Here is a 21857-nt window from a genome sequence, read left to right on the forward strand (position 1 = left end):
ATAGTAGTATAGCACTATACTAACTTCTGAGTATTCGATATAACCAGGTTTTTATGACTAGAACAATTTTTTTTTAATATGTGTATTTTGTACCATTTGATAAAAAATCCGAAACATACATTTTAAATTTTTTATAGAATTTGGTGGAAGATTGATCACCCGGTTATTTTAAATGTCTAACCTTACTTTTCTGTTTAATTTAAATACCGTATACGAACAAAAAGGCTTAAGAATAGTTAATAAATAGAAACAAGCATTTTGCACATCAAAATACAAAAAATTAGTACCTACCAAATTTATTAAAAAGAAATTACATTTAGCATTTGGTAATAAATATCAAAAATATCATACTTTTTCAGTTATATTATTATTGTTATACTCTAAGATCACACAAATGCGTTAACAATGTTCATATGTTTTAATTGCAAAATATATTCATAATTTAACTCACAAAATAATAACACAATTGGAGATCAGGCCACTTGTAAAAATACTGTGTATAGTTTAATAATAATTAACTAGATTTTTATTTTATAATTTTTTAAAGTTTAATCTAAAAATTAGATGTTTGGCGTCAGTTGACGATGAATATAGGTAAATATATTGTGAATTAATTGCAAAATTATTATAGTAGTACAATACTAGTAAGTAGTTAGTAGTAATACTATTGAAATATTGTCAAATGTTAATCCACCTTTTTTATTATAACATATTATATGATACTCAAATAAAACTATTACATTTTGAAACATTTAAAATAATTTTGTAAATGTAACCGTATAAGTTTTAGTATTAGATAGTTAAAAATAAAAATGTATACATTTCAAAGTTATACAATGGATATTGTGTAATTGTATTTTATAACTATATATAATACGTCAGTAAAACATAAAACATAAAATTACAAACTTGAGTAGATTTATTTGTAGTTTGGGAATCTTTGAAGATAACTTTCTACCAACTACTTGAAACGATATTGTCTTCGTAAATTGATAACATTGAATTATAATATTTCATATTCATTCAAACGCTATCACTCGTTCTGTTTTGTATCAAATTCACTACTTTTAAATTATGAATTCATTTTCTGAGATATAAATTATACTTCACGTCTATTTTCATTGTAATTAAATTTAAAAATTTTTAGTATTTATGAAACATGTTATAGACAATATGTCATGTAATAAGTTTTAAGGAATAATCTATAATGAAATCGGATAACATTCGTTCAACTACTGATCTGTTTTGGAAAATGGAGATTCTTCTTATTTAAGTAAATAGTAAGCTAATTTATTTTCTCTGTCATTACATAATAATAAATAAATATTAACCAAATAAGTGATTCCCTGAGATACCAAAAAAATTAATAAAAAATGTAAAAAGCATGGAAGTATAATACAAAGTTAACTGTAAGTTTTTTTTTACCTATATAGGTACATATTATGTACAGTAAAAATATTTTTTAAGTCCATTGTCACAATTTCATAGGTTTGATGGGTAGGCGGAAAAAATGACCACGGAAAAAAAACCCACGGAAAAAAAACTCGCTGGGTTCTTCCCTCAAGATACATATATAATAATTTTAAAAAAAAACATCATTTATGCTTATTTAACTTTTTTTTTATTTACAGATTGTATAAACTAAATAAAAAATAAAAAAATATTATATAATAATTATTATATTAAATATAGATATATTAACATTTATTTTATACTTTAATTTTTTTGGAGGACTTTTTTCCGTGGGTTTTTTTTCCATGGGCTTTTTTTCCGTGGGTTTTTTTTCCGTGGGCATTTTTTCCGCGATTCGTCTGATGAGCACATAACCTTTTAAACAGTAAAAATGAATTAATTTTAAACTAATGGTGGTTTCTTGTAACAAGAGTGTAGAAAGTTAACAAGTTTATACATTAGAGTTACGTAAATGGTTTAAAAAAAACGAAAATTTTATTTTAATTCAAAAACGAATAATTGTAGATACTTGACTATCAAATATTCCTAATAACTTTTTTCGGTATAATATGGGATGACTTTCAAAATGTTTAGACTCATTTTGATCTATTTATAGGCGTTTAAAATCTTCGTTTTTTTTGTTTTTTACGAATATCTATAATCGATATCTATATCTAATCGATTCTCAAATAATATTAATATGATGTATTATTATAAAAGCTATTTATGTAAGTACTTAATTGTGTGGATAAATCCCGAGAAAAAATCGTTGATAATATTTAAGAAGTCAGCTGCAGCTGTTATCTACTATGATTATAATGTAGGCAAAAACTCATTGTTCTCATTGTTCTAAGTAAAATGTCTACGTTAATCACTGCAAATAATTATTGTTATGGTATGTTATTTTCCTTGAACTCACAATATTTTGCGAACGTTATTCCGTCTTAACGTCCAAGTGGAAAACAAAATATCTTAAAAACATCAGTCGCTGCGCCTTCTAATGGCTCTAAGTTATTTTGTGATGTACCTGCGCCGCCACCGTTAAAATACCGAAGCATCATTTCTCGTGGCCCTATTTTTATTATTATTAATATTTAATAACTCGGTTTATGTCTACGGGGAAAACCCTATAATAATGATCAAAGCGTCTTATGTTATTTGCGCGCGTGCTTCATGTTCGAAAACCATTTACATTCTCGTCCCGAGGAACACGAAATGCCGGCGATATTATTCCTGGAAGGTTTATCACCGGAAGCGACGGAAGCTTTTCCGAGAAACGAACGGTATTACGATATTTTGTCTACTAATCAATTAATCCATATTATTATGGTAACCTCGAAAAGCTCATTGAAGTTTTGTCAACCGGTGGCAACAAAGTAACTTTGATTGTTTTACAAAGCACCAGCTCCGCCGTATAATTTCGCGTAACATAATAATTTATACTTATTTGCATACAGGTACGATGTTTACTACACGTAATAATAACATACCCACACAATCACCCACAACACACCCACACGCCACGCGCTCAAGTCGTGTTTAATTTGTTTAAAAGCACATAGCTTCTTCTTCGTGTTTCGATTCACGAGACGTATATATCATGTAAATACGACGCCGGCTGTGACTTATGTAAATGTTACGATTTCCGGTTCAGCGGTTTTTGTTTTTCATCATTCCGCGACCGCCAAGACAATCAGACGGCTCCGTGTATACTCAACCACTCGGGATTTCGTCCGTCGGAGCAGACCCATTTTGGGGAGTGGTAGGGAGGGTGACGTAGGTAAATCGCGAGGATTAATTATTATACAACCGTTGCCCTGCAATACGACGGGCTAGAACACGAAATATACCAAAGTCATGAGATAGATTGGTTCAAATGGATTCTGTAAATATAAGACTTAGAGGCTACATGTTCGACCGGTGTTTGCAATATACTTGTAGTGGATAAGCACTGTCCGTATAGTTAGAAAAACAATCCCGAACACAAATTAATTTGTGAGGGGGGGGGGGGGGTCGTTTCCGTATTTATTCGGGCTTCGTTTCAAACGACTTGACCTCCCCCATAATTGTATTATAACAGGTGTTGGTATATTGGTACACATTGTAATGATATTAATACATTATGTTGGTACCTATATATAATTCATAACACATTTACACGTCATAATACGCGTATAAACCTACATTTCATTTATTGCTATTTTTGTTAGTTGTTAAAAATACGTGCTTTTGTAAGGAGTGGGACGTCCGAGAGCTAAAGCTGCATCCCCGCAGGAGAAGCTTTTGATATTATTTCAGAAATCTTTCTCACTATTAATGTTGATTTGTAAAAACGTAATAGTAGGTAATGATGCTTTTTTCTATAATGATATGCATGGTGTATCACTAAAATTCTAATGTTACATAGATCCGCAATAAGACTCTGAACAAACTGATTGAAATAAAGCGAAAAGTCGCTAAACATCACACAAAGAGCACTTATAATTATATTTAAAAAACATGACGTCCAATTATTTTTAATTTATAATCAAAAAATATGTATAATCGCAGCTTCCATTTACATTGTATAGTGTAAACTTCTAAATTATTTGTATGTATATCTGTTGTTTTATAATTGGAAATTTAAAAAAAAAAGTGGGTACCGAGAAATTATAATAATGAATATACAATGTACATATTTTTGTAATAATAAAATTATTAAAGACAAAATAAAGTGAAAAATATCAAAACAATAATTTAATTAATTCGTTGAATTAATAACTTCATGTAGACTATGTAATAGAAGAAAAAAAAATAAAAAATTGCTAAAACATTCAGCTAACTCCTTGCTATCACTTAATACAATTTCAAATATGTACTTAATTGTGTTTGAGTATCATGACGAAAATCTAAACGTTATCTATATTAGGTATGTTTTTATATCTTGGATATAAACTTCAACCATCGATAGTATAGATTCAATACTGTAATTACTTATCCTGGTTTTTGAAATTCTGAGTGGAGTGACATATTTTTTTACAGTGATGCATATTTCATGATCTGTCATCGCCTTTGGCTTTTGTGCGGAAAAAATCAAACTTTGAGAGTGGTTTCTTATAAAAATAAATGGATATAGTTGGTATACTTTGTAGAGTCTTAAGTAAAAATTCACAGAATTTTACAAAATAATCCGGAAACAAAAAATAAAATAAATAAGACTCGAATTTGTATTAAAAAATCAATTTTTATACATTTATTTGTATTATAAATAGTGGAGACTCAAAATGTTCAATGCCCAATATTGATAATATTAACTGCTGCAGCTCTTCAAAATATATTAAATTACATTTTAAATACATGATATATTAGATTAATTAGGTTGTGATAATGTTACTTCTTTAAGATATGAATGAATTCAAACAGTCACTACATTATCTAAAATATCTCTGAACTCTGATAAACGATTGTCTGCAATAATTTTTTATTGTTCGTTATTTCCAATCGGCGACAAGCTACGCATTAAAACACTGTGATTTCATGACATGCCATATTCATATATCTTTGTTATACACATTTGGAACATTCCCGTGTTCCTATAACCCAATTAAGATGACTTAGTTGTTTACCTGGAAATATAAGACTATTACAATACTACGGTAGGTACTATTATAAAGACTTACAGATGTAAACTTATACAACTGGTCGGAGTTTTGAGCATGGTTATAAATAAATGTACTAGTTATTCACTAGGTAGCCTTTTGTTATCTGTGTATAGAAATACACTTATCCTTTATCTATATATATATACTTTTAGATTTATTAACTTTTTATCGTTGTCTGTATATTAATTATATTTATTCTCAAAACTGCATTTGTGACACCGTATGAAATTACTGCATTATCTGCAATTGACACCTTTAAAATATATTATGAATTATATTATATATATATATATATATATACGAATATCAAATACATCGAATTGTGGATGTAACGTTGTTGAGCTAATAGATATTATATTATATTTATTAAGTTTTTTTAAAGTAAAATATCGAAATATTACTATTTGTTTTTTATTCGGTTCCAGGTGGAAAGGGAGATTGCAATAATGAAACTCATCGACCATCCGCACGTGTTGGGCCTGTCAGACGTCTACGAAAACAAACGATACCTGTGAGTTTAACAATTAAAATTATTTAATATTTTGAAAGCTTATATTGTGCATTTTATTTTATTCATGTTCATGTTCCATTAAAGTAAATCTCATTATACTTTGTACCTTTTCATAATATTATTATATTATTTATTTGCTTTCAAAAGTTAACCCCAATCATACGTCCGGGAACTGAGGAGAAATATAATTTCCAATTCCCTTGATTATTGTGGTATCGTATTCAGCTCATCAAGTATATAATAATAACTAGCATGTGCATATTTGTTTTATTCATCTAACTTTACAAAAATATCATTATATCTCCGGGAAATTCAATGTGAAATACTAATCATATTCATGAAGTTTACGTGTCAAATCTATACGGGATTCGAATCGAGTGACCCATTAATTTAATGGCGGTATTTGTTATGGGAAATATCTAATGGTACATAATATGGTAATAATAATTCTATTTCATTTAAAACTTAAAGCTAGAATGATGTATTCAACACTGATATTTTAATGTATTTTGTCTGAAAAGTCAGCCTGAAATCATTTTCCCCAGATGTTGTATTTATATTATTTGAATGGTTTGGAAAAATAAATACAAACGAATCAGAATCGGGTTTTGAGCAATAAATTTAATACAAAAGAAAATATAATACCTAAATATAATAACTATATACATCATCTGTCTTACAATTCTATAGTTCAGATGGCTTAAATTATTATTATTATTACTAAGAAATAGCATGTGAAATTCTACCATAAAATGATGGGCCTTATCATTGTGGCGCCATTAAGTACCATGATAATAGTACCACAATGGCGTTGCACATATATTACTGTATACCAAGATAAATTCTTTATACTACATAAGAATATAAGATTCATTCACAATGAAATCGGCGGTTAATTCTAGTTACAATATTTTGATTTTTATGGTTGCCAATAGGTATAATATCTATATAATTTATCGTGGAATCGGAAGTTTCTACACACGAGTAACAGGTAGACTACTATATACGTTAATTCCTACATATTATGTGATGTGTAAGTTCCCACACGAAAAAAAAGGTATACGTATGTTATAGTTCCTACACGGTGGTAGACAGGTACATGTGTGTAAGTTCCTTCACTACGTATATTATAAGTTATCAATCTCCGTCTATAAAATACTGTCATACATTTTAACCCTTTATTCCATATATAAAATATAAGTAATGTATTCTGTATAATAATAATTCATAATTGTAAGAACATAATAGTGTGGAGTAAGTGATGAAATAATGTAATCGCACTCGTTTCAATCTCTATACATGGTGCCTAAAATTATTATAAAGAATGCATTTCTTATATTTTTTTTTACAATTATGAATTATTATTATATTAAAATTATTAAATTGATAATATTTATTAGGTAAATTACTAAATATTATAAAGAATTATATATTATATTGTATAAAGGGTTAAAATGCATGACAGTATATTATAATATGATATCACTTATATTAGATTAATAACTTATTATATACGTAGTGTAAGAACTTAAACGTGTACCTTTTTTTACCGTGTAGGAGCTTACACATGAACCTGTTTTTTACTATGTAGGAACTTAGATCCGCCCAATTTATCACTTATATTTACTCATTTTTTATATCTATAATATATTCCTACGTTTTCTAATTAATGTAGTAGTACTGTTTATTATTATTCAATGATAATTTTAAGATAAAGTTACTTATAAAATAAAAAATAATTATTTTAATATAATTACTATGCACCTTTACAATATTTTCTTTCTTAACGCATAAAAACTTAGATATCTATCATACTTGTAGGGTGATGCGTTTTTCCTAACTTTTTTTTATACATTTTGACCCAAACTAATAATATAATAAAATATGAGGTTTTTAAGCTTATTTAAAAAAAAAAACAAAATTTATTTTACCTATCTACTACGTGGTCCAATGGAAAAAACAACTGTCATTTATTTTCATTCTTCCTCTATAGAATATATAAACGCGTCAATGTTAATTAATCGTTTAAAAATCCATTAATATTAGGTACAGAGTATTCGAAAACAAAAGCGATGGGTTGTAGGTATATACATGCAGCTGCTAGTATAATGGTTTTTGTTTTTGGAACGAACGTAGCTTACAGATAACAAAGTAAATAACGACATTCAATACCGTCCGAAAAGCAAACTCGATGTGCATTAATATTTGTCTAATGAATGAAATAACACAAATATATAAGGCATGTAAAAAAAGTAAACATCGGTATACGGTTTCACGATATATTGTCGAGTAGGTTCGGCACAATACATTATATATATATATGACATAAATATACATAATATGATATCTTTGTTGGTTTTTATAATTTGTTTATCAATCAAATATCTTAATGGCTTATAAAGTATGAACGTTTGCTGAACGATTGTCGTCGTTAAATATTTTATGAGCGAAGGGATGTTATAATTAAGCTAGTTGAAAATAAAACGAAACAAGCTAGGTAGTTGATACAAAACCAACAAAACATATAGGTAAAATATTATTTATGTTTATGAAGATGTAGAGTGTAAATAAATAGATGGTGTGGTTTTCAATAGTATAGAATCGCAACTTTTAGTTATATGTATACAACTATAAACAAACACCCAATCCACAAAAATCTAAATATTTACGTAGCTTTAAGATTAGTGCAAGGTTTAACAGAAATACCTGACAAATAAAATAAATTTTGTTCTAATCAACATTTAAACATTTTTTTTTTTTTTTTTGATACCAAAAATTTAAATTTTTAAATATCAATATTTTTTGGAGTAAATTAATTTGAAACATAATAACTTTTTTTCAAAATATTCTATTTAGGAATTGACATAAGTATATCTTTTAAATTATTTATTATACATATTATGGTTGTATAATGGGATATAAAAATTGTCATCTACTAAGAAATCAAAACATTTCAACGAAGAACCCTTCGTCTAAACTATTGTTCTTATTATTATGTCAAAAACCAAATACTATAAACTATGATCTTCATGATATAAAAACACAACCATCATTTGAGTATTCGATATCAATATCAATTCGAGTATATGTTAGCTTTATGTCATACAAAAGAACAACAACTAACTATATTATGCTAATTTTACAGAAAGAAAAGAATAATGTATATACCTAATATCGTGTGTTTCAACTTTAAAAATCAAAATATAATAACTGGTGCATTGAATAGGTTATATATTGTTATGTATTATCTTAATGGTCTCGTCAAGCATAAAGAAACTCTACTAAAATATTGCTTAACAGTCCAAAACTTATATTGGACTTTACAAAATATGTAACCGTTTGTAATTACTCAATATCGACTGTGGTACCCCTATTGTAATTTAAGAATTATAACAATTAAAACTTAAAATGCTCAACAAATCTCATTTTAATAAATGGATATAATATTTCAGATAGTAATAAATATGTAGAAATCAGGAATATTATATAGTTAATTGCTCATTTATGAAATTAATGTGTAACCTATGTATATTTATTCACGGTTTTTATACATTTATGGTGTACTGATGAAAACTCAGACGCTCAGTAAATTGATAAGAAAAATTATTTCAATTATTGAAATTGATAATACAGTGTACAACTTGCCATTTTGAATTCTGCCATGGCACAGATTACCAAAATTAAGTTATATAGATATGGAGCAAATTACAAGTACTAAAATCGGCACAAAATAATCCAATATCCCCTTCAAAGCGATAACGTTATAAACTGTATACTACGAAAGCCTGATAACAGCTTCAGTTTTATAATAGTTATATTAATTATGATTTCAGATACTTGATACTGGAACACGTATCCGGTGGCGAACTTTTTGACTACTTGGTTAAAAAGGGAAGGTTAACGCCCAAAGAAGCTAGAAGATTTTTTCGACAAATCATCTCTGCGTTAGACTTTTGTCACAGTCATTTAATATGGTAAGCATACGTTTCGTATAACATTAGGACGCCTTGATAAGTTTATCTTGTAGTATACCATGTGATAATATGTCAACATGTTCTATAATATTACACATTTACATCATAAAATATACATGTTTGTTGCACAGTTTTTTAGAATTAAAATTTGCATGTATTTTATGTCTGTACCTATACTAATTATTCGATCTTAACATTTCTAAACACACATTCTCTCTCCAACACTTTCTAAGCACTGTCAAATGTAAAACACATACTTATAATAAACTTAAATATTATATATAAAATACTTATATTTATTATAATTTATTATTTTTAAGAAGATGTATTCAATTAAAACCGAAATTCCTGGTTTTTGAACATATTGGGTATACCCAATTATATAAAATTGTATTATAGAGTTTTTGTATTTTAATAATTCACCAACAATATATTATCTATTTTACAACAAGGCTTATATATTAAATATAATCCTATAGTATTATATCGTGTTTCAGTAGTCCCAAAACTGTAGGTCAAACGACTATAGTTAAAATGTCATCGATATTGAGAAAACCTACTTAATATCTTATCCTCTTTGCTAGTATTACGTACAATGATTACGGTTGGGCTGTAGAATATCGATTTCTCTAAAAATAATGGCGAAAAGATATAACTTTATCTAAAACAATCAATACAATCCTGTTTAATAATTTAAACTTAAAAAAAATATAAATATAATATTTTTTATACAGTAAGAATTCTATGAAAAATTAAAACGAATATTCTTAATATGAATAAATAATTTAACTTTGATTTATTACCCGAAATAATAGACTAAAATGTAAGCTTGATTTTTTCAATTTTTAGTTTCTTTTAATCATTTAACTATTTTTATATTTTTATATATTTTTATCAATTATAATATATCCGCGTTATCAAATCGGTATTTAAGATCATTATGAGCCATCCATAAGATGAATACTTTAGATATATGTTATTTGTATTTCACATATTATATATTATTTTATATGTTTATAAAATACTACTTATCATAGGCGCACATTCAGTCTTAAACTTGGGAGTGCTAAAATCTTTTACCTCAAAGTGACTAGTGGGAGACTTTGCTCTCCACACACCACATATACGGTTACACTTACTATTTCAAAAAATTACTACATTACTACATTAAAATTCTCAAATTAATGAATCTGATTTTAAATATATCCTATAACCGATTATTATAACGACTATTATAATATTATTAAATGAACGAGTTTTAATATTAGGGTTGTCTACATTTTCACTACTTTCATCATTTTTTATTTTTTTTTATTTTACCCAATTTAAATGTACTGGAAATATTGAAACAAGTAATATAATGTGAATAATATAAAATATTACATTTATTACTTGACATTTAATTAATAAATTGTTGGTATTTATGCAGAAAATGGAAATAATAATAAAATAAAATAATTTAATATCAGTGAAGTTGTCACTGAATAAAAAACACCATATTAAAAAACTACTAACTAAGAATAGATGGCTGAACATTTCTATACTATCAAACTAAATAATTTTAGTTTATATCATTATTTTCATATGAATAAATCATCATTCCAATAGACATTGCAGTATACGAAAACAACATTTTTAGTAAAAATTATTGCATTACCAATATAAACTGGAAATAATACATTTTAAATGCAAAATTACACTTAAAACAAAATTTTTAATTCAAAATAATTTGGGGGTGCTAATTTAAGACTTAGGGGTGCTAAGCACCCCCTGGCACCCCCGTATGTGCGCCAATGCTACTTATGTAGTGTAAATAATCTATAACTATATGAGAATTAATTTGAAAAAGAAGGTTTTTTGGTTTTAGGTCATGTGTAAGAGTTACCAGCAAAATTATTCAGTCCACATCCTGCGAATTAAAAAGTTCCTGGTCATAAATATATTTTAAAATCATTCAAAAAATTAGAATCTCTCTTAGGTTACATTAATTATATTACCACAAATACTGCTTTTCCGGCCATGCACAAGTTAAGACAAATCACTTGCAGAAAAACCCCACTATCATCGCAATATTATTTTTATATTTAATCTCAATTTGTTTCGGACTTTAATTCATTTTCAGCTTATTAAATTACACAATATCGTAAATGTTGTACTGTAGGTAATAATTGTCAAGCCGTAATACTATTGTCTAAAAACAACATTAAGTACATTACCTTTAAGTATTTTTGTACAATTCAATATACTCATTGATATTACATAGTGGTAATTAATAAACAAATAAAAATGCACGTGTAATTAATGTCTTAATTAGATTTTAAATAACAACTTCAACGTATAATTGCACGTCACTTGGGTATATAATGCATTCACTTTTTGAATATTAATTATCTACGCATTCACAGTATAAAATAATGTATGAATTAGGTGAACTGTATTCAAAACCATGGTCAAATTCGTAGATTAAATTTTTGCGTAACTCGTATAATATACGAAATAGGTCAGTTTGCGTGGAACAGATGGGTATTATTTAAAACAACGAAGAGTAGCGTATTATAAATTAGACGTTATGATAAATGAGACGAGAAACTGTTATATAACGTCCCGTAACAATCGATTTGTAACAAAATATTACTGCAGACACTATATCGTTTTCGTTACTGAGAAGCATTAAACTGGTGCATCATTAATAAGAGTGGGTTCATTTTGACACCTAGTTATACTTGCGGAGTTATATGTCACAAACAGCCAGAAATAAATAGTGACTTTAAATAATTATCTTAATGAATAGTGTATATCATATGACGTGAGTATCTAGTTTCTAAATTTTTATTTATAATAAAACGAATCTCCCGCTTGGTTTAAAATGCAAATTGGGTTATATTGAATTTTCACGGGAGCAAAAATGATCTCAAAGGAGTGTTATCGCTTTTAGAAACCTATTCTTGTTTATCATGAAACATATATTTTACAATCTGTACGTTGACATTCTTACAATAAGTTAAAGCGATTTGTTGAACAGGTGGTTTTTTAGATTTACGAAAATATTGGATGTGTGTGTACCAGTTAATTAGGAGATCGCTACACCATTTTTCATTTTCGATTTATAGTAATCATCCAGGGTCACCTGGGGTCTGCTAGAATTGTAAGAGCAGAGATAGTTCGGAGATCATAGTCGATTACAGTGGTTGTGGAGGTTGGAGAGAAGTCGTTTGCAGAAGTTTTTATAGCTACATTTTGTACAGTTTAAATTGAGGGGTCTTTGTGTAGAGTATGGTTTGAGACATAAAAGGGTGCTTATTTAGTAATCTGACGGAAACATTTGGATTTTATTAATGTTCTAAGGTTTGGCTGAGCCCCAGAGTTGTGTTTTGTAGATCCATATTGGATTTAAGAAAAGATTATAAAGATGAGTTTTATTTTTGAAGTTAGTATGTTTAGAAGTAACAATAGAGGTTATGATTGTCGAGATCTGTGGTTATTCAAAACAAGGAGCTTGTTGTGAATGTAGGTTGCTCATGTTTATCTACGGTATAGATTTAGCCCTGAAAAATGTACGTTTTGAGCAGTAGGTAACGGTAGAATACCCTGAAATGTTATGGTATAACAGTTTTTTGCAGGCCTGAACATAAATGTGTAGTAAATAGATTAGTTTATCGAAACCTAAAATTATATTATGTTAAAAGTACTTACACAATGTATATTATTTTCCGTTCAAATATCGATAGTCGTAATTTTGTAAGTTAAACTGAAAACTTTATGTTATATATTATCACAAAACAACCATAAAATATATTAAAATATCGCATACCTATTACCTATCACCTATCTATATTTAATAAGGCTTGTAATTTTTATTACGACTTAATAGCCAAAAAAAATGTTTATAAATGCATATAAGTTAGCAATATTAGGTATTATTGCAATTGTTATTGTTGTTTGGGCTAAATTATACGATAAAATATAGAGCGTCATAGTATTTTTCGTATATATCTGTATAAAACAATAATATATTCAAATTGTTAATTTTTTCCTAGGTAATTTAAATAAAGTTTAAAAAAATAGAGACCGTTTTGTTATTTCTTGGTGGACTTTTAATCCCAGGCCTTTGTGAACCACAAAACATTCATATAGCGTACGAATCGTGCACGAAATCCTATTCAAAAATGAGCCAAAAATAATTTTACGGTTGTATAAAATATTATTATTTAGCAACGCAGTCAGACATTTTTCGTCATCCGAAGACAATAACAGTATTATGCGCGTTTTAAAAAATGAAATAAAATCTACGATGTTCAATGTATATAGTATACTCGTAATATAGAGTGATTTTCCAAACATGTTCAACCTCTTTTTTGCTTTAATATAGTATTTCTTAGTATATAATTTTTTTTTTTTTTTAATTTAGTGATAATAGATAATAATTTTTATTTTAAATCATTTCCGAAAATTCTCAAATAAGCAATATAATATCCATTAATATAATAAATCCAGATCGTTCGCCCTAAGGTCTTAAGTAGGCATTTATACAATTGTAATTGCACTGTTCACGCTCTTTCCGTTATAAATATGTTCAACTAAAACACCTTAAATCCTAAATACTTATAGTAATAATCAATGACCACCGCTATCAGCTCCAGTGATTTCAAATTTTTCGGCGAACATTAATGAAAACGATGTTGACGAATATGACGTTTAAACCGTATACATATTTTAGACACGTGGTATATCTGCAGGCACACTTAATTTTTGTGACCTATGGTTACAATGTTCGCTGTGGTTATCTGCGTGGGTGTTTACTATTTAGTTATTTACTCTTGTGATGGACTCACAAAATATTTGGTATTATTTTATATTAAAAAACAGCATATTATTTACCAAGCCAACCAACAATAAACAAACTTTATGGTAAGCACACAATATAATTTTACAATTATTCAGGTGAAATTATAGCAATCATGCATATGTTATGTATTGTATACTGCAGTGGTTAATTATTATAATATAAATCAACGTTTGAATCACTTATTACTTAATATAAGTAATAATATATTATGTCAAATTAAATTAATTTTCTTGTTACGATATATAAAATAATTAATCATTCATGAATACTTTTGAAAAATATCGAAAAAATAATCAATTTGTTTTGTTTTTACTCAAACTAGAACATTGCTTGCTTATTGTTTGTCGTTGTTGCTAGCGATAACATTATCCCTGACGTCATCACACTGCCATAGGGTTGGTTAGTACTCGTATCATAACATATTTTGTATTAATATTAGCGATGTATAGTAATTTTTATGAATAGGTCGACCGGCATAATACCGGTTTTTTTTAAGCTGAGTTGGGTTGGTGGTTTGTGGTAGTAGTGATTTTTTAAGACCATTATATTTTAGACTAAGGTAGTAATGTATTAAATATTTCCGAAAATAAATTATAACACTAGATCAGCGGTTCTCAACCTTTTTATAGTCACGTACCACCTGACAATTTTTTCGCTTATTAATAATGTATACGTTTATGTGTTATGTATAGAATTTTGTTAATAAATTAATTTTTTATAAAGGTAGATTTTCTTCACGTACCACCAACGAGCTTTCCGCGTACCACAGGTTGAGAAGCGCTGCACTAGATAATAATATTATGATGAACGTTCACGAGTGATGTACCCAATTTTTGCCTATCTAAGGCGCCGTGTGATAGTTATTCTGTATTAGGTATACACTATAATAATAAACTAAGAGAAATAAAACATTCGATACTACCATGGCCCAAAGCATTTGAGATGTCCAGAAGAGACGAGGTAATTCTTGTCCATCTACGAAAAGGCCACACCCGCATGACTCACGGCCTATCTCATGGCCAAAGAAGACCCTCCATCATGCCTGACGTGCGGAACAATCATTACAGTCAAGCAGAGTATTTACTGACAGAATGTCGTAAATTCAGTGAAAGGCGCATTAAACTAAAACTACCTGATAGTCTGAGACACTATACTAGACGACCAAAAAACTCCTTAATTTCGTCAACTCAACAGAACTGCGTCAACTGATTTGAATATTCTAATTTAGATTAAAATGTAAATCTGTAAATATAGGTAATAAGTAGAAATTAAGCAAGTATGTAAAAAATTAATGTAAATTAAATATGTAACGCCGGCTAATAACCGTGCAGTTGATGCCCCAAACAATTAAAAAATAATAATAATAATAATATCATCATCATATTATGTATGAAATTATATAACTTATCAGGAAAATAAGAAAAATTGACAAAATTATGGTCACAAAATATTAATAATCTACTTCGAGTGCATAACATTATTGGTTGATCGTCATTTCTATAAAGTAAAAATGGCAAACCATATCAGCTGTACCTATAATTAATTCTAATATGCATATATAAATATTTGATTAATACACTAATAGTTATATTGTTATCACAATGTTTACTTGAAAGTAATCTAATGTATAATATGTACTTTGGTAAGTAATATTTGACTTATTAGTTGTGTTTGATTTGTATTTCCACAGCCACAGAGATTTGAAACCGGAAAACTTGTTGCTGGATGAAAAGACCAACATCAAAATCGCTGACTTCGGTATGGCGTCCTTGCAGCCCAACGGCAGCATGCTAGAGACCAGTTGTGGTTCTCCACACTACGCGTGTCCTGAAGTCATCCGAGTAAGATATTTTTTCTATGACATACATAAAACTTTATAAGCCCTAACAGCGCGATAATTATTATATGCTACGTTGACTAGTTCAAATGATTTTCTGGCCCATTGGCTGATGTTGATTTGAGGTGGGGGTGACGTTTACTATAAACACGATTAAGATCCAGAATTGGTGAGGAAACGTTAACTAGCTTTGTTATATAATATTCACAAAAATATAAATATATTCATAATAGTACTAAAAATATTATTAATAGATTTTCTATAATAATAAAAATAGAGAATTGGATTTTATTTTATAGTTTTATTAGTTTCACAATATTTTATTTAAATTGAGCACTTATACATTTATATCTATTAATAACAGTAAAAACTAATTTTCTGTTGTTTTTTTTAAAATTTTTTTTATAAAATAAAATCAAATTATACATTTAAATTAAGCTATGATTAATTTAATTTGAATATATTATAAATATATAAGTTAATACAAAACATTAAACAACTTAAAAAGTAGAAATGTGCCATGTGGTAAAGATGAGCTTATGAAAAATGACTAATTAGTAAGTAATGGAATATAGAAAGTATATAGTATTTAAAATATTTTAGTTTATTATTATCATTATACGATTTTAACTTAAATGAAAAGTTTGACAAAAAATCGTAAGACCAATATAATTTAATGTCTTCAATAATATGTGCACCTCCACTAAGACGATTTCTGGATCCAGCACTGTTCGTGCCTACGCTATGCATTCCAGATAAACAAGAAAAAAAACTTGAGATATTTTAATGAACAAATAATTATTAATGTGACAATTATCTCTTTGTTCCTAAGAATATCTCGGGGTGCCATATCCGAAGTGTGCGTCGTGCGATGGGTGGATCGCCTCGGGGCTGATATCCCCTTCTTTTTGAATTGGGGACTTATTTTTTATTTTTCAATGTATTTTAATTGCATATTTATATATAATAAAACAACGGTGAAATGAGTATAAAAAAAAAAAGATCCATTAAAATATTATGATCACCACCCTTTTTATACGCTTCAGATACTGGAGTGTTTTTTCCTTTGATGATTTTAATTGTAATAACACAATATTATTAATATTAATATTGAAATTGTTAGAATATCATACTGAATAATTTGTTGTTAAACAAATTCCTTTAAGCTACGATACGTCCTATTAAACCACAATACTTGAAACTATTCAGCTGTCTGTTACCCTAAGTACCTAATTATATTTTACGTGTAATTGTATCTACTTAAAACCTCGTGATTTTTGTTTTTTACAAAATGAATTTGATATCGTAACATCGATGACATTCGTTTGCATAGGAAATCACAGCTTCTATGCTTTCATACGCATCTTATTATGAACTTACGCATTATTTTAAGTATTTGAGTAAAAGTATACAAATATTTTAAATTGGCGATTTGCATTTGGGCAAGTGTGCAAACAAATATGTATGGGCGATTTTTTGATAATTATATGCTTTTCAACATTTTTTCCAATACATTTTCACCTTCATTTTAATAGCCTCATGACTGTTCATGAATTTCATTGGTATAATTAAAAAATGTAGGTATGTACTTTATTATTATCAAAAATCACATATCATGTTTTTATTTTTTTATTTTAGAATCTCCAGTGATAGCTATTACAGTTCGATATCATGTTTTAAAAGAGTATTATTTCAAAATATTTTAAACTATTAACTCTTTTAAGTTTCTTATTAAAAATCAAACACTTAAATGTTTTACATTATATAAGTGAATTCGTTGTTATACAACGTTGATATTCAGTTGTGATGAATCCATATTAATTACTAGTGATACTTAACTTATAACAACTTTTCGTTTCTAATAGTCGATCGCAGTGAGGCGCCAGGATTGTTTGGTCCGATAGATTCTATCATTAAAATAATAAACCAGGAATAACGATAATATTATTCATATTCATATTCAGACAATAACACACCAAAAACAAATGAACCGTAAACATAAAAAATCACTCAAAGTAACGAGTTAACGCAGGTTGATGACGTTACGTCGGTAACTGAGTTAATAACGATTAGTTACTTATAAATAAAATAAATCAAAAATATGATTAGCAAGACATGTATCATAGGGCAACAATAACTCACTCTAGTTTCCCGATCCTCTCTGCACCGCGTGCCTGGAAAAATGGTACAAATTATCTGTTGCTTCGTATTTATTTTTTACTATATTTTTATATTAACTAGGTAGATTGAACCATGACGATTAGGCTCGTAACTAGTCTATTCTTAGATTACTAGAATAAAACGTTTTGTTAAATGGAAATTAAATCTATGTGGATGTATAGTAAAAAAAGAAAAGATTTAATTTTAAATGCATATCAATTATTTGGTTCATTATTTATTTTATTTTTCCAATTATTATTTCACGAACTTTGAATTAGAATTTTAATCAAACTATAATACTCAAAATGTATTATCGAGCTGATTGGATTTTTACTTGTAAATATAAAAAAAAGTAATTAATTATTGAGCCACCTATTATGGTTATCCTGCATTAGTTATATTTTTGATTCGGACGACTAATGAATAAAAATTTTGAATTCATAATGTAACTATGTATTAAGTGTAACAGTAATGACTATCTAAAAAACAATTTTACTAAAATAGTGTACAAATTAAAATTTATTTTTTAATTTAAAAAATTAGTACTTAACATTTTTGTAAAAAATATTTGAATGATGTTCAATATTAATATTAATAATCTATAATCCTTTTTTGAAAAGAACATCATACAAATATTTCGCCACAACTATACTTAGAGCTTACATGTGGCTTGAACTAAAAACATGATTTTCAGGGTGAGAAATACGACGGGCGGAAAGCGGACGTTTGGTCTTGTGGTGTAATACTGTACGCACTGCTTGTCGGTGCGCTACCATTCGACGACGACAACTTGCGCCAACTATTGGAGAAGGTGAAAAAAGGCGTTTTCCACATACCACATTTCGTGCCGCCGGATTGTCAAAACTTGCTTCGTGGCATGATTGAAGTCAACCCGGAAAAACGGTTAACCGTAAGTGTTCCAAAAATATAAAATATTCACCATGAGGTCATACGAGGAATCGTTTCCAATGTAATCAGGAATAGAGGTGTAACTTGGCATTTTTTTTTTTTTAAAGAAGTAGGGAGAAATATTTTTACTTATTGTGTGTATAAATATAGTGAGTGAGAACTGTCATAATTTCCCCCTCAAATAGATCATCAACAATAAATCCATACGTAGGTATTTTATAGATTATTATTTAGCAGTCTTTGAATTTTTGTAAGACTTTAAAATTAGTAAAAATAATATAATGTTTCATATTATATTGATTAATGAACAAAACTATAAAAGCACCTTATATAGTATAATATGATACTATAAATATTAAAAGACAAATCAGTAACTATACAAAACTCTCACAGAAAATAATATTCAAGCTCTAGTATAACGCTTTAAAATAATTAGTGTTAACTTCAAACAACTTACAATGTACCGAAAAAATTTCTATTTCTATAATATTATGATTGTGTCTATAAAGTACAAAAATATTTCCATTATAATGTTTAATATACCAAGTAAATGATAAAGGTTAATCGATTAATGTGATAAGTATTATTTGAATTAGGACATTCATCACACAAATTTAAAATTTTCAGTTGATAAAACTTTGTCATTCGGTATTATGAGTACTAAAGTGGCACTAACTGATCAAAAATTAAAATTTAATCCTGAAGCAATAAATTTTTCCATCTCCATCTAATTATATTTTTATTTTTTACCAGTCAGTGATATTTTTCCATTTATTGTAGTGGGATATGGAAAAGGTTAGCACTAAAGTAAACAATGGTCTGTAACCACTAACAGTTGTATTATCGTATTGGTAATATTGTCTGAGTTAATTTATCAATTAAAATTACCAAAAACTGTTTTAAAAAATTATGAATAATTATAAATTGTTTTAAATCATTTATAGCACATGATATAATTAGGTAATTATATTTCTTGAATTTTCTATAAGCTTTATAATCTTTTGTTATAAATTTTTCTAAAAGTACATTTTGGTAAATGTAAAATTTAAAAATACAACATAAATTAAAATGGGATTTAAGATTAATTTTAAATGAGACATCAAAAATTCATCCTGTACCAACCTTGAAAATATATCAATTTTATTTACTCAGATATTTTTACAGAATTTAAATCCAATATTATTCAAGTGGGCATATTTTATCAAACTTTTAGCCTAAAGTTAGGGCTGCTATATTAATATTTTTGTTTCCTTCCCTCTTATAAATTATAGAGGTAAGGTTGTGAAATTGTGTTTCACGTCTTGCTCACGCTACTATTTTCCAGATTACTCTATTTAATATTATTATTAGAGGCACGGGTGTTGTTGAATTCGCGACTTTCCTTCTATTACTACAATTTATTATTAGTTAAGTTTTAAATGCGTTTCACGTTAGTATAAATTAAAATCTAAAAATTTTAATTGTAATTTTTTGCGATTTCTTGGATTTTTATTAATTTGATAACAAATTTATTGAATTCACTCATTTATTAAACAATTTTTCAATATTTTACTTTAATTTTTACTTACTGACTAACTGGCTCCAAATCAAAGAATGTTTGAATATGAAGATTTGAAACTAACACTTTTAATCTAATTCAATTATGTTTGAGGTTGATAGTAATTTAGATTGTTAAAGCAACATTCAAAATATTTATTTTTTTCAGAGTTAAAAAATGATTATAGAAAAAAGAAAGAGAAAAATACCTGTGAAATATAATGCTTCTCATAAATTAACGATTAAGAATTATAAATTAAAAACATTTATAACGAAGCATTATTAACAGTGTTAATTACTGAAATTTTTAAATTTTTAAATGCAGTTTTTATATTTTTTAGCTCAATACTGCAATCAATTTTACTACTGCAACATCCACGCCCTAATTATTATACTGACAATTTGATAATATTGTAATTATTTAACACCCAGTTAAAACACATTAAATATTATTCGGTATATTGGGCAAATATTATAATATTGTTACTTATTTATTTCGACGAAAATGTTCGTACATTTTTTATAGAAACTCGTGTTTTCGCATAGTTGAATATTTCTTACAACACGTCATTATACTAAACTTACAATAACATTATCTCAGGTATTTAATTGTTTAAAATAAAATATGGTTCTCATATTACATTAGAGTTGGTTCCTAATAATAACTTAAAAAAGTAATTATTTTATTGTCGTAGTACTTTAAAGACTTTTTTTTATTAAGGGGAACCCGCGGCAACATAGGTCATTAGGTGTGGGGTGGCACGTTAGGGGTTATTCTTTTATATTTGTTTGTAGGTTTTTAAGTGGGTAGGGTTGTAACACGTGTTGTGTACATGTGTGGCAAGGATAGGTTGCTAAAAATCCCGGGTGGTCACCCATCCGGGAGCTATCAACTGCGGGCGGTGCGTACACTCAGTGCGTTTCCGCAGTTTGAGCGTACGACCGCGTCTCACCAAGCCACACTTCAAAGGGTATTTATAATGTGGTATAA

At 27.8% G+C, this 21857-nt stretch overlaps 1 protein-coding gene across 3 annotated transcripts in view; it reads left to right on the forward strand.

Annotated features, from left to right (window-relative positions):
- The window catches only part of sff (BRSK family serine/threonine-protein kinase sugar-free frosting), a 108485-nt gene that overhangs the window by 45326 nt on the left and 41302 nt on the right, over positions 1 to 21857 (forward strand). For 2 of the 3 annotated variants that reach the window (XM_015513954.2, XM_015513956.2), the window contains exons 3-6: positions 5519 to 5604; positions 9438 to 9578; positions 16115 to 16265; positions 19116 to 19331. In XM_015513954.2, coding sequence (XP_015369440.1) covers positions 5519 to 5604; positions 9438 to 9578; positions 16115 to 16265; positions 19116 to 19331 — 594 coding nt within the window. Of the gene's footprint in view, positions 1 to 2506; positions 2736 to 5518; positions 5605 to 9437; positions 9579 to 16114; positions 16266 to 19115; positions 19332 to 21857 lie in introns of those variants that run through there. The other variant, XM_015513955.2, reaches the window with a different exon arrangement.

The sequence above is a fragment of the Diuraphis noxia genome, unplaced genomic scaffold (assembly GCF_037042655.1).
Source record: "Diuraphis noxia isolate RWA-SAM2 unplaced genomic scaffold, SU_Dnox_SAM2 contig0001, whole genome shotgun sequence".
In the NCBI taxonomy this organism is placed as follows: Eukaryota; Metazoa; Arthropoda; class Insecta; order Hemiptera; family Aphididae; genus Diuraphis; species Diuraphis noxia.